At 45.8% G+C, this 13,345-nt stretch overlaps 1 protein-coding gene across 3 annotated transcripts in view; it reads right to left on the bottom strand.

Annotated features, from left to right (window-relative positions):
• Positions 1-13,345, bottom strand: part of DCLK2 (doublecortin like kinase 2) — a 157,143-nt gene that overhangs the window by 56,687 nt on the left and 87,111 nt on the right. For all 3 annotated transcript variants that reach the window (XR_331241.5, XM_006111577.5, XM_006111579.5), the window contains one exon: positions 12,618-12,712. Coding sequence is in view for 2 of the 3 variants with exons in the window: in XM_006111577.5 (XP_006111639.3) it covers positions 12,618-12,712 (95 nt within the window). In the remaining variant the exon portion in view is untranslated. The remainder of the gene's footprint in view (positions 1-12,617; positions 12,713-13,345) is intronic.

Genomic DNA, 13,345 nt, shown 5'->3' on the forward strand with positions numbered 1-13,345 from the left:
GTAAAGACATTGAAATGTAAATATTTGAAGGCAGCCTCTAAACGATTCCTCTTATACATGATAATATTTTTATTTCACTAGGATAACACAATCAGCAACTTTGTGGAAGTTATATGGTAACATGATTTAAAAAAAGTTAAACTCTGGGAACATATAGGCTCCAATCGAGCAAATCACTTAAACACATTCTTAACTTAAAGCATGAAACTAATCTCACTGATATCAATGAAGTAAGCATGCATGCAAGTGGTTTGTTGAATCGGGGCCATAATGCCCTTTGGCTATACTTTTTCAGTGTCCATGACTAACACTAACACTAACACTAACACACACACACACACAAATTCGAGCACAATGCTCTTTAGTTGCTTAATCAGTTTTCAAAACTATGCCTCAAAGTCAAAGCCTGTATATGTACAGAAGTTTACAAAACAATGCTGGATTTTATGGAACTTAATTTCAAAAGAGATGCACAAAACATCTGCTAGACACATCTGCTGGATACAATCACCTAAACCAGTGTGCTACTGGGGTTTTCACCACATGGATTGTTACAATTTTAAAAATGAAAAAGAAAATGAAACATTTTACCTGAATAATCCATCTGAGGTGAGATTCAAAAACACATCACAAACTCTAATGTCTTATCATAACTAAACACATACAAGGGAGCATCGGGAATTCAGAGATAATTTTTTAAAAAAAAAATCACATAAGGTTAGGTACTTTATTCCTCTTTTCCCCAAATGAATCCTTCTTGCAGATTTGATTAACTCTTTCAAATTGGGAGATTTTTTTTCCCTTTTTTGTTTATGCTGCAACACTCCCAAGTAGCTGCAGACATAATGGATGTGCTGGATCCAAGGAGAAAATCTGTATTTTAAGAAAATTACTGATCTGGGTCACTGGAGATGCTAACCAGAAGAGCTGTACTTTTCAGCTAACAGTATAAAGAACACTGTGCTCCTTAAATCATCCTGCTAAAGCACTGTCATGATTTGTTTGACTGTCAAATTTGTGAATGAATCAGCAAATCACCGACTCAAGCTGAAAAGTAAAAGTGAGACTCTTCCAAATATTCACAATGCTTTTCCATTTCCTCAACTATTAGCTTTCATTTAAAAATGTAGGGCCTGATACAGCACTTTTCCAGTGCCTGGTTAACTGAACATCTAGCGATAAGTCAAAATTTCAGAGTAATATCAAGTACAGGTCGATCCTCTCTAGTTCAACATGATTTAGTCTGGCAAAATCCATGGTCTGGCATGATTTCAGTGAGCTGGATGTCCACTTATGATGTGGCCTAGTTTCCCGTGGTCCAATGAAGTTTGTTTACAGCCACCAGTCCTGGCCCTCAGTGTTCTGTGCTGTTAATTTACCCCAAATGTCTTCTAAGAGCCCAGTAAGCAATGGAAAAAACAGTTACTTATCTTGTAACTGTTGTTCTTCGAGACGTGTTGCTTATGTCCATTCCACTTAAGTGTGTGCGCACTGTGTGCACAAGTTTGGGAAGCTTTTTACCATTAACAGTACCTGTTGGGCCAGATGGGGAGACCCCTTGAGTGACGCCGGTATAGCCACGCATATATTCCCCTGCTGGTCCACCTCCCCCACGTTTCTTCTTGCCGGACATTCCGAGGAAGGGGAGGTGGTCGGGATTGGAATGGACATAAGCAACACATCTCAAAGAACAACAGTTACGAGGTAAGTGTTGGAGGCAAAGGAGGAGCAAGGGGAGAGTTAAAATGGTGGTTGTTCTTTCTCACCTGTTAATTATGTTATTTGGTTCCCTAAACTGTTGGACTATGTCTAGACTGGCATGATTTTCCGTTAAAAGCATTTTCGGAAAAGAGCATCTAGACTGGCACGGACGCTTTTCTGCAAAAGCACTTTTTGCGAAAAAGTGTCTGTGCCAATCTAGACGCACTTTTCCGCAAAAAAGCCCCATCGCCATTTTCGTAATTGGGGCTTTTTTGCGGAAAACAAATCTGGCCCTTTTGCACAAAAGGACTTTTGCCCAAACGGGAGCAGCATAGTATTTCTGCAAAAACACTGACAATCTTACATGAGATCGTCAGTGCTTTTGCGGAAATTCAAGCAGCCAGTATAGACAGCTGGCAAGTTTTTCCAGAAAAGCGGCTGATTTTCCGGAAAAACTGGCCAGTCTAGACACAGCCTTGGAGTGTTGTCTGTTAACCCCCTATCTCTTCCCTGAGTGAGTGCAGAAGAATGTCTTAAGTAAACAGCAGGAGTAAACAACAATGCACATGGCCCCCAGCAGGGAGTGCACACGGCCCCAAGAGGCCCAGAGACTCAAGAGGCTGCATATGGCTGATCCTTAAAGGAGAGAGGGACAGAGACACAGTGGGTTTACCATCAAGTGGAGCGTCCCAGAACACCCTCTGCTCAGATTGCCTGGCCAGCGGACTAGCTTAGGAGTCAACTTGGGAAGATCAAACAACATGAACTGCCTTCTGCTCGCCTTATCATCCTGCCTGGATCCACATCCCCTTGCAACAGTAAGTAACCGTTTTTTTCTTCTTCGAGTGCTTGCTTATGTCCATTCCTCTTGGGTGATTTCCAAGCAAACCCCAGGGAGGCGGGGTTGGACTCAACAGATTGCAACACTGCCCTGCCTACAGCCATGTCCTGTTTAGCCTGTTGCATAATTGTGTAATGGTTAGAGATAGTATGGACTGACGATCATGTGGCCGCTCTACAAATGTCTATGATCGGCACCTGAGCCAGGAATGCCGTTAAGGAGGCCTGGGCCCTGGTAGAGTGGGCTGTTACAGGTGGGGCTGATCTCCCCGTTAGGTCATAACATGCTTTGATCCATGAGGAGAGGCACTAAGCTAACACCAAGCTACCTTTCATTCTGTCTGCTATGCAGACAAAGAGCTGAGTAGACCTACAAAACTGTCTTGTTCTTTCTAAATAAAAAGCGAGGGCCATTCTAACATCTAGTGTGTGGAGTGCTTGCTCTCTCTCATCTGCATGCGGCTTCAGATAGAAACCAGCAGTAATCTAAGATTAAGGGGATGGAAGGTCGCACAGGGTCCCACTTTTCTGTATGACCCATGTTGAAAACCTCCTTCATTTAGCCTCATAGGTAGCCCTGGTGGAGGGCTTCCTAATCTCCATCAGCACTCACCTCACTGTGTCTGAACAGAGGAGCTCTCCCCCACCCCCACATAGCCACTGATCTTCCAAGCCATAAGGTGAAGGGACTGTAATTTCGTCTGACAGAGCAGGCCCTGGTTAAGCTCCTGTGTCAACAGGTCTGGCACCAGCAGGAGGGCAATGTGGTCCTCCACCAATAGCAACACCAGTGTGGTGTACCAGTGTTGGAGGGGCCAAGCCAGGACTATGAAAATCGATGTTGTCCTGTACCCTCAGGAGCACCTCATGAACCTCATGTGACGAGAAGACCCTGCTCAGGCAGTCCGCTAGAGTGTTTCAGGACCCCAGGAGGTAAGTAGCATAAATGTGAACCCCCTGCGCAATGCAAAGGTCCCAGAGGGCCAATGACTCCTGACAGAGGGGAGAGGAACGAGCACAACCCTGTTGGTTGATGTAATACATGGCTGTCGTGTTGTCTGTCAGAATGCAGACACAGTTGACCCTCAAATGAGGCATGAACACCTGGCAGGCCAGAAGAACCGCTCTCAACTCCCTGACATTGATGTGTAATCCCCTCTCCGCCATGGACCACATACCTTGCGTCCATAGGTCTGCCAAATGGGCTCCTCAGCTGGAAGCATGCCGCATGCTGCATAGAAGGAAGGGGCTGGGCAAAAGGGACTCCACAGCACACTGCGCTTTCCCACAGGCACCAGTCTACCATTGACAGTACCTCTGGAGGGACAGTAACCACAGTATCGATGTGGTCATGAGCAGCCTGTAGACCCTTGCCAACCAAGTATGAAGGGGTCAGAGGGGCAGCCTGGTATATTGCATCACGTCAGTGCATGCCACCATGTGGCCCAATAGCCTCAAGCAGTGCCTCGCCATTGTCATCGGGACAGTCTGAAGGCGCAGAATGAATGTCCTTTAAGGCCAGAAACCTGGAGCTCGGGAGGGACGCCCACTCCGTCGAGGTGTCTAACCTTGCCCCCACTTATTCCATTATTTGATTGGGGATGAGGATCGATTTTGTTTCCTTCAACATAAGACCCAGCCGGGAGGAGGTTTTCCTGGCTAACACAATGTGGGACAGTATCTGATTTCTGGAATGACCTCTGATGATCCAGTCGTCTACGTAGGGGTAGACATGCAGCCCTCTCCTCCTTAGGAAGGCAGCTACCACTGCCATGCATTTGGTGAACACCTTGGGAGCAGTGGAAAGGCCAAACAGCAGCACCGCAATCTGGTAATGGTTCCACCCACTAGGAAACGCAGGAACTTCCTGTGGTGAGGGACAATTGAAATGTGGAAGTACACGTCCTTGAGATGGAGGGCAGTGTACCAGTCTCCTGGATTGAGAGATGGAATGATAGTTAATTACCATCCTGAACCTTGATTTCCTTATGAAGGTGTTGAGTCCTCTGAGGTGTAGGATGGGGCTAGACTTTGAACTTTGGAATGAGGAAGTAACAGGAATAAAACCCCTTTGCCCTGAATGCAAGGGGAACCTCTTCTACCACCACCAAAAACAGGAGCGAAAAGACCTCCTGACGAAGAAGGTACTTGTGAGAGGGGCCCTGAAGAGTGGTGGGAAGGAGGGGACGAGAGGAATGGGATAGAATATCCCCACTGCACCTTGTCGAGGACCCATCAGTCCAAAGTGATGGAGCACTAAACACAATAGAAAGGGTATGGCCGGTGTGAGAAGGGGCGATCTAGAACTGGGGCTGGTACTCTGTCCTCAGGTGCACCTTCAAAACCCTGACCTCAGGCCCTGGGACTTTTTAAGGGGCCTTTAGTTTTGGTCAGACGCTGATCAAAAGTGCCTCCTGGTGCCCCTGGTGTTATCCCCCCCTACTCCTTGATCTACTGTGAAACCTGGGGCCCTGTTGGTACCCCCCGTGACCTTGGGTTCATCAAGAGATGCTGTGGGGCATGGGTATGAATACCATGGGAATTCAACATTGCCCTAGAATCCTTAAGACTGCGCAACTTGCTATCAGTCTGCTCCAAGAGCAGCCCTGACTCCTCGAAGGGCAGATCCTGGAGTGTCATCTGGACTTCAGGGGGAATAACAGAGACTTGAAGCCACAAGCTTCTGCGCATAACTATGGCTGTGGCCATTGACCGTGCTGCCAAATCTGCTGCATCCAGTGCGGTCTGAAGGGCCGTCCTCAAGACCACCTTTCCCTCTGTCAGAGCTGCGAATTCCTGCTGGGACCCCTGTGGGAGTTGGGCTTTAAACTTAGACGCCCACCCAAGATTTGTATGCGTATCTGCTGGACATTGCTTGTTGGTCTGCAATCCTCAGGTGCAGCCCAGCCACTGCATAAACCTTTCACCCTAAGAGATCGAGTTTTTTGAGTTCCTTATTCTTAGGGGTGGGGTCCAGTTGTCTCTGACTCTCCTTTTGGCAGGCAACCTGCATCACCACTGAGCCTGGGGACAGGTGGGTGAAAAGATGTTCAAGCCCAGCCTATGGCAAAATATCGGCTCCTGACCCCTTTTTGGGTCAATGGTATGGAGGCTGGTGTCTGCCAGAGGCTTTTTGTGATTTTTTTCCAACTGTCTTGAGAGGGAGGGTGATCCTTACCGGGGGTATCAGATGTAAGGATGTCCACCATTGGATCCTAATCCTCCTTGACCTTCTCGGCCTGCACCCCCAAGTTTTGGACTAACCGCCTATGGAGATCCTGATGCGTTCGCATGTCAATGGCTGTGAAAGGCTTTGCCAAGGCTTCAGTTGCTCATGACGACGAGGAGTCCCTCTGTTGTGGTAGCTCCTCTAGAGGCACAGTTGGCGCAGACTCAGTGGGCTGCACTTAGGTAGAGCCCACCAAAGGTGGATGCTGAGGCGAGCATGCAGAGTCCCCACCAGACCCCAAGGGGCTGGCTCTACTCTCTGACCCAGAGCCCCTTGTAAGTGGAGTAGCCAAGGGGGTAGCCCTATGGCTCAAGTGTGATGAGGCCACCACCGACCCCGACCTTGAGGGGCCTTGGCACTGGGCTTAGTGGTACACCTATGAGGTCCAAAAGGGCCACTGAGTCGGCAGCTGCCATTGCAGGGGCCATGACTGGACTATGGTCAGACTGACTCTCCTTGGTCAGTGCCGTGGATGGGACTGGTGACAAGACCTTGACCTCCGTGACCTGATAGAATGATGCAAAGAGGCCCTGGAAGACAAGGATTCCAAATCCAACTTGGAGGAATATTCCAATATAGACCATGGTGGTGCTGTGGACCATGGCTGCTCATGGTGCTGGCTGTGCTGCGCTATTGCCAATGGTTTTCCTTGGTCTGGTGGGTGTATACATGAGGTCTCCGGTGTCAGGAGATGCAGCAGTGGAGGCACCGGAGGGACGGCCATTCTGACCAGCACCAGATCCTGCACTGGTGGGGTCAGTGCCATCATCACAGTTGGTGCCGGACCCAATTCACATCCTGATGATGAGGGAGGCGGCATTAAAGGTGATGCTGGAGCTGTCCTAGCCCCCTGGCATTCCCTGCCCGCGTGCACCTCCGTGCTGTGGGTGCCGGACCCAGGGAAGATGTGAGTTCGATTAACTTCCGGGATGCCAGAAACTTATCTGGTGTTGATGGCTGGGGACCTCCTCCATGGTCAGGTCCTGGGTATCCGGGCTGCTCGCCCATGCTGGTCCTGGCCTGAGCCGATGGCGCACTGAAGATGAAGCCTCAGAGTGTCCCCCTCGCGGACGCGCCCCTTGGTTCCGTCTTGAGGGCCATCTCCCTCTTTGCGCCTTCCTACATGCACTCGGTGCTGGGGACTGGGACTGGTGCTTTGGCACCAGCTGGTGCTTCTACGCCAAAGAGTGCTTTGACACGTGTCCAACTTCCTGGATCGACCCCGGTGTGCTACTCACCGACGGTGCTGACTCCAGTGCTGAGGGTTGGAGTGCCTACTCCATTAGGATAGTGGTAGAAATGTAGCCATGTTAGTCTGGTGCAGCTGAAACAAAAAACAGGACTGTGTAGCACTTTAAAGACTAACAAGAAGGCTTAATAGGTGATGAGCTTTCGTGGGCCAGACCCACTTTCTCAGATCAAATAGTGGAAGAAAATTGCCACAACCATATATACCAAAGGATACAATTAAAAAAAACGAACACATATGAAAAGGACAAATCAAATTTCAGAACAGAAGGGGGTTCGGGGGGGGGGGGGGAAGGGGAGAGGTAAATGTCTGTGAGCTAATGATATTAGAGGTGATAATTGGGGAAGCTATCTTTGTAATGGGTAAGATAATTAGCGTCTTTATTCAAATTTGAGTGTAAAGTGTCGAATTTAAGCATGAATGACAGTTCAGAGGATTCTCTTTGAAGTGAAGTCTTAAAAGGTCTTTGAAGCAGGATTCAGGTAATCAAGTCATTGAGACAATGTCCTTTCTGGTTGAAATTGCAAGAAACTATTTTTCCTTTGAGATCCTGTCTAATATCTGTTTTGTGGGCATTGATCCATTAGGAGTAGCTTGAGTCTAGAATCCCATTCTCTCTTAGTCCTTGGCTTAAAGGACTTACAAATCTTATGAGTCCGTCAAATGGCCTTCCCCCAGGCACTTCAGGCACTCTTTGCGTGGGGCACCCCAGGCAGGGTTTGAGGCCCTGGGGCCCCAGAATGCCCCCTGCGGAAGGGGAACAATGGGAACAAACTATCTACTAACTATTGTAACAACAAAAAACAAACAACACTAAAGAACTATTTACACAAGATAACAGTGCTAAGGGCACACTTGCGATCACAAGCCAAGTGTTCCAGAAACCGTCCAGGTGGTAAGAAGGAACTGAGGGGGACCAGCAGGAAAATATATGCCCGGTTATACTGGTGCCACTCCAGGGGGCTGCCCAGCTGGCACAACAGGTACTGTTAAGGGTAAAAAACTTCCAGAACTTGTGCACATAGCATGCACACACCTAAGTGAAATGGACATAAGCAAGCACTCGAAGTAGTAGTGTTGGTAACACTGCTAGACAATATTGCCCTCCTACGGTTCAGCAAATTCTTTGGTTCAGCACTGGTCAGGTCCCAAGGGTGCCGGACTAGAGAGATTCAAACTGTAGTATATGATCATGTGTGTTGTTTCACTCATTCACTAGCCTATCCTCCTCAATGCACAGAATCACTTTTCTTCCTGCCATCAAATTTACACATTTATTTATAAAAAGGGCCTGATCTCCCAATCTTTACTCAAATTAAATTCATATTAACTTCAGTATCATCACACAGATTCCAGTGCAAGTGTTGCCTGAATGCTGGGGACTTAAAACTGCAACCTGATCTGGTCTGTTAGCTCACTGTTCTGAATTAGTAGCACAATGACATTCTGAATGAAAGTTTATCAAGGCAGGAAAAAGCCCCTCTAACAAAGATAAGCTGTTTTTCAAGTAGGGATGTAATAGTGTAGTCAATTAACTGATAAGCAAAAGCTTATAGGTTAATGCCATGGACTACACGGATTTCCCTCTCCCTGCCAGTACATTTTTTAGCAGGCTAGCCAGCAGCCTGGCTCAATCTCGGCTTGCGACGGGTCCGGGACCTACTCCCACTGCGGCTTTGCATGTAAAGTGTATTAAGAGCCAGGCGGGCAGGCATCTCACCTCAGTACTGGCTTGTGCTGGGTCCAGAAGCTCATATCTGCCCTCCCCGCCGACAAGGACTACTGCCACCCCCTGCTGCTGCCCCTCTCTCAGAAGCAGCAGCACAAGGCAACAGGCAGCCGGTCTGTGAGGGGAGCTGTTTTTTAAACTGGATCCCCTCGTGGACCAGCTCCCACCTGGCACCCCGCGCTGCCGCCGCTGATACAGTGGCTGCTGGCCCCATCCTCGGGGACTATAGAATCGTCGACTAACCTATAAAATTTCATGAGGTTACTTGACTATTCAATTAACCGATATTTAACATCCCTATTTTCAAGACTGACTAGTTTTCTGCCCCAAGAGTGCCATTTCCACCATTCTAGTACACTGATCAGAGAGAAACCCTTGGGGAGTGAAACAGATCTTCATTTTATTTTGAAGAAAAGTGACATGAAGAGAATAAGGGTCGAGGTCTATGATCAAGAAGAAAAATTGCTACTGAAGTCAGTATGATTTGCTATTTTACTGCCTTGATGACTGAAATGATCACACAAAAGCTGCCCTAGTCTTTAGCATTTATTATGTAGTTCAATCCTGTGATGAAATATGCCATCTACTTAATTTGCCATATACTTTGCTCTGGAGGTCAAGAAACTATTGATGTTGCAAGGGTATTGTGTTTGCAGCTGCTGTTCTTGCGTGATCATTTCAGCACGTTGAAAATCAACCCTGATTTGTTCTCTTTTTTCAGACAAAAAGGCCTCATAATTATCGCCTCCAATGATTATGCAACACTAGATACTGTTACCAGAATTGTTAACCACTTTATCAAAGAAATAATAGCATATTTTCTATACAGAATATCAACTGCCATTGAAATGGGGAGCTCTATCAGCAGTATAGCATTCACATGTGACCACAGTATCTCTCTTCTAAATTGTGGATTAGAATGAGTATTTGGGTCTGGTTTTTAAAAAAAGGGAGGGAGGAAGAAAATAAAAATGTAATGGGAGAACATTGCCCTTTGAATTCCAGTGAGCTATTGCATGAATTTTTGCACGTGCTCACACAAAACCACCAGCAATTCTTTTAATACCCTTAGTTTTGTCTGTTAATATTCTACATAATAATACACATGCCTACAATGAAATCAGCAGCCAAAACATTAGCTTTTCAAACAAACCCACACTCAGCATATCATCTTGTGCCTTCAATGTGATAAATGTTCTGCCAGGGTTTCAACATTTGCATTTTCTCTCAGCTGCAATTACTGTCACTTCCTGCACAGCAGTTCTTTGCAGCTTTATACAAGTACAGGAAGCCAACCTGTGAACTTAAGAACACAATGTGCAACAGAGGACATTGCCAGTGGGATAAAGTAAGGACAGCAAAGGCCCTGCAAAAGACTAAAAACATTTTTCCTCTTTCATAGATGGACAGGTCAAGCCAACATAATGGACTCCTGAAAAGCATCTGACAGATATAACTGTCAGGTATAACCAGGTATAACTGCAACAATATTGCTTACCGTTTTTTATGCAAGTTCTTTGCCCCTCATGCATACTGGTTGGAATACTTCCCAGAAACAGCCATGAGTGTTTCTGGGAATGCATCCCAGAAACAAGTGTTGTGACACAATGCATTAACTCCTTTTGGCATTGACCCCAAGATGAACCAGCTAACCCTACCATCTCTCTAAAGACCAAAACACAGCTGGGGTCTACTTTTGAAGAGCTGCATACCAGTGGGAAAAAATGAAAGGTAGCTACTATTTTGGTAGGTTCTTAAATTTTGTGCAGGATTAGTTTGTTTTTACCATTTTTCAACTTTCTAATGGTGCATGCTTGGCTTATTGGACATGAAAATCCATTAGTATCAAGTACTGATTGAATTAAAAAATGGAAAATTACTGCAGAAGCTACTTGAGTGAAACTGACAGTGAAAGGACTTTCCACTTAATTGAAAATAGCTTATTACTATCAGAAATTATCTCTATGTATTAAAAGAAATTAGGATAGTAATTATTTATAATTCTACATCAGTAATTTCATTGAGGTAAATGAGATAAAGCAAAAAAAATTGTTAACATGTAGGAGCTAAAAAAAGCTTGTAAATATAAGACATCGTCAGTTACACCAATATTGGTGTTTTATACCATAAGCAACTTCAGGATATAATACTGGAGACTTTTTGAGCTAAATTCTGATTTAAGATGCATGGTTCACACTTTCACGAGTAAAAAATGCTATTGCTCCGATACACACTCTTGCATATCTCATTTTTTTAAGACCGAATGAACAGCGAGGGATCAGTCTAAGCTTGCATAAACAAAGAGGAGCTGGTATAGTCAAGCATTGTTGCCTCAATGCAAGAGAAGCACATCAAAATTATTACCAAGAAACAAGTAATTTAATAATATACTGTAACTTGTCAAGTCAATCAGTTTCTTTCTAGTAAGCTCACCGGGGAAGCCTGCCAGAAATCAGTGCAATATGCAGCTGAAACAGACAAAGACTCAATAATAATTAGTATGCCAAAAAAACTGAACCTGACTACCACTCTAATTGTGGTCTGTCCTTTCTATGCTCTCTAAATTGAGGCAATTATTTTTGATGAAATCATGCATCCTCTTCACAACCATTATGTACAACAATGGGAGCTGCTACTTAGAATGATCAGGGTGTGAATCCTCCAGTGTACTTAGAGTAATGCTGTAATTTGTGTATTCACTAGAAAATTCTCCTCCAAAACGGAACAACAAGTCTCACTACCATTTCTAGCCTCCACACATAAGGTAACATGGCCAGAGCATGAAGGGAAAGCTATGGCTTCACCAGAGGAGGATTTTCTTAATACAGGCACTGTGGAAGATAGGCCAGATGTAAGGTTCAGGAATGTTAAATTTCAATGAATCAGCTAATCGAGTAGTTAATGGAATTTCCATCAACTACTTGATTAGTCAATAAGGGGAGCGCTCGCTATCCCATGGCTCCTGTACATTTGAAAGGGAGAAAGGCAGCGGCAACCCGCGTAAGCAGGGACATCAAAATTATTACCAAGAAACAAGTAATTTAATAATTACTCAAGTCCCTGCTAGTATGGGTTCCCCTCTGTGCCTCTTACTTTGAAATGTACTGTTTCAACCCCCATTCACACCATTTCCCCGCTACCCCCTTCCCCTCCCCCCCACAAAGACAGTGCTGGGGGAACCAGCTTTTAAGCCAGCTCCCCCCAGCACCGGCTCCTGTCTCCCCTCCCCCTTGCTGCTGCTCTCTGATAGAGGCAGCAAGTGAGGGGGAACAACTAGATGAATTCCTACTCAACTACCTGATAAGCATTTGCATATTGGGTAGTTGACTAGTCGTTTACATTCCTAGTAGGGCTGCCCTCAGAGAAGCACTAATAAGCCCTAATGTAGAGGGGCAGGAAGAGTGCACCGGGGAGGGGGAGGGGCAGGAGCGGAGGGAAGAAGCGAGAGAGGAATATCAGGGGTAAGGCAGCAGCATGCAGTGTTGCAGCCCAAGCAGCCCTGGGAGGTTACTGTAGCTTTAGGCTTTCAACAGTCATGGGAAGAAAGGGATCCTTCTCCTGTCTCTGGGGTAGCTCAGGATCTGTGAGGCACAAAGATGGCTGAAAGAAACTGCATCCAATCTCCCCCCTTCCCATAAACTCAGACTTCTGTGCTGCACCTCAGAGATTCAGCCCACCTATCATAAATCAGTAATTAAACCAGCAGATTGGCTTATGGTCTAGAAGTGGATTTTGTTTTCTTGAAGGTATGTACACAGTTTTGATTTTTATTCTGGAGCGCCACCTGGAACTTTGTTTAGCTAGTAAGGGGTTTGTCATTAGCAAGCATCAGTTTCTGCTGCAAAAAGACCAAGATGTCCAATACCTACCTTGAGTCCACGAAAGCTCACTGGGCTGGTTGGTGAAGAGCTGGAGGACTTGGTAGATTTTGGAGTGGATATCTGGCTGCTGGGTGTTCCATTGACTGTCCAGAGCAGCAGAGGCAACCAAGAGGAAGAAAAGATTATTAAAATAATAAAAACATAAATGCCTGTTGCAACATAATGTGCCCCTCTCAGGTATCATTTGAGTGTACCCAAAAAGACTAAAGCCCAATGCCAGCATCTCAGATAAGAATCAAACAGTCCAATACCGTATTCAGCCATTCTAATTATTCAGGGAATAATAAAACCTCCACAGTACTCCTATTAACTCAAGGAGTAGTTAGATAAAGTCCTAATTTTTTTTTTGAATGGGGGGGGTGGGGCATCCACTCCTTGTTTGCCTGGGGAGAGGAAAAACTGGGGCTGTGGGCGGAGGGGAAAGAAGCTTTGCAGAAGAGGAAGTTTCTCCTTTAAGAAAAAGAAACCTGCCAACAAAAGACATTTCATTTCCATGGAAACACAAGCTACCACCCACCCTTTTTCATACGTAGGAAGAATCTCTCTAATGAGCTATGCACCATTCTTCACCACCACCATTGTTTTTGCAATGCAAATGCCAACCAACATACAATACTGAACTTCTCTGGGAACTGAGGAGTCTTCCTACACAGGGTCTTTATTCTATTTTGTAATGCTTGAATAGTTGTGTGCTCAGTGATTACTGTAACTACACA

The sequence above is a fragment of the Pelodiscus sinensis genome, chromosome 4, assembly GCF_052426305.1.
Source record: "Pelodiscus sinensis isolate ZL-2025 chromosome 4, ASM5242630v1, whole genome shotgun sequence".
NCBI lineage: Eukaryota > Metazoa > Chordata > Testudines > Trionychidae > Pelodiscus > Pelodiscus sinensis.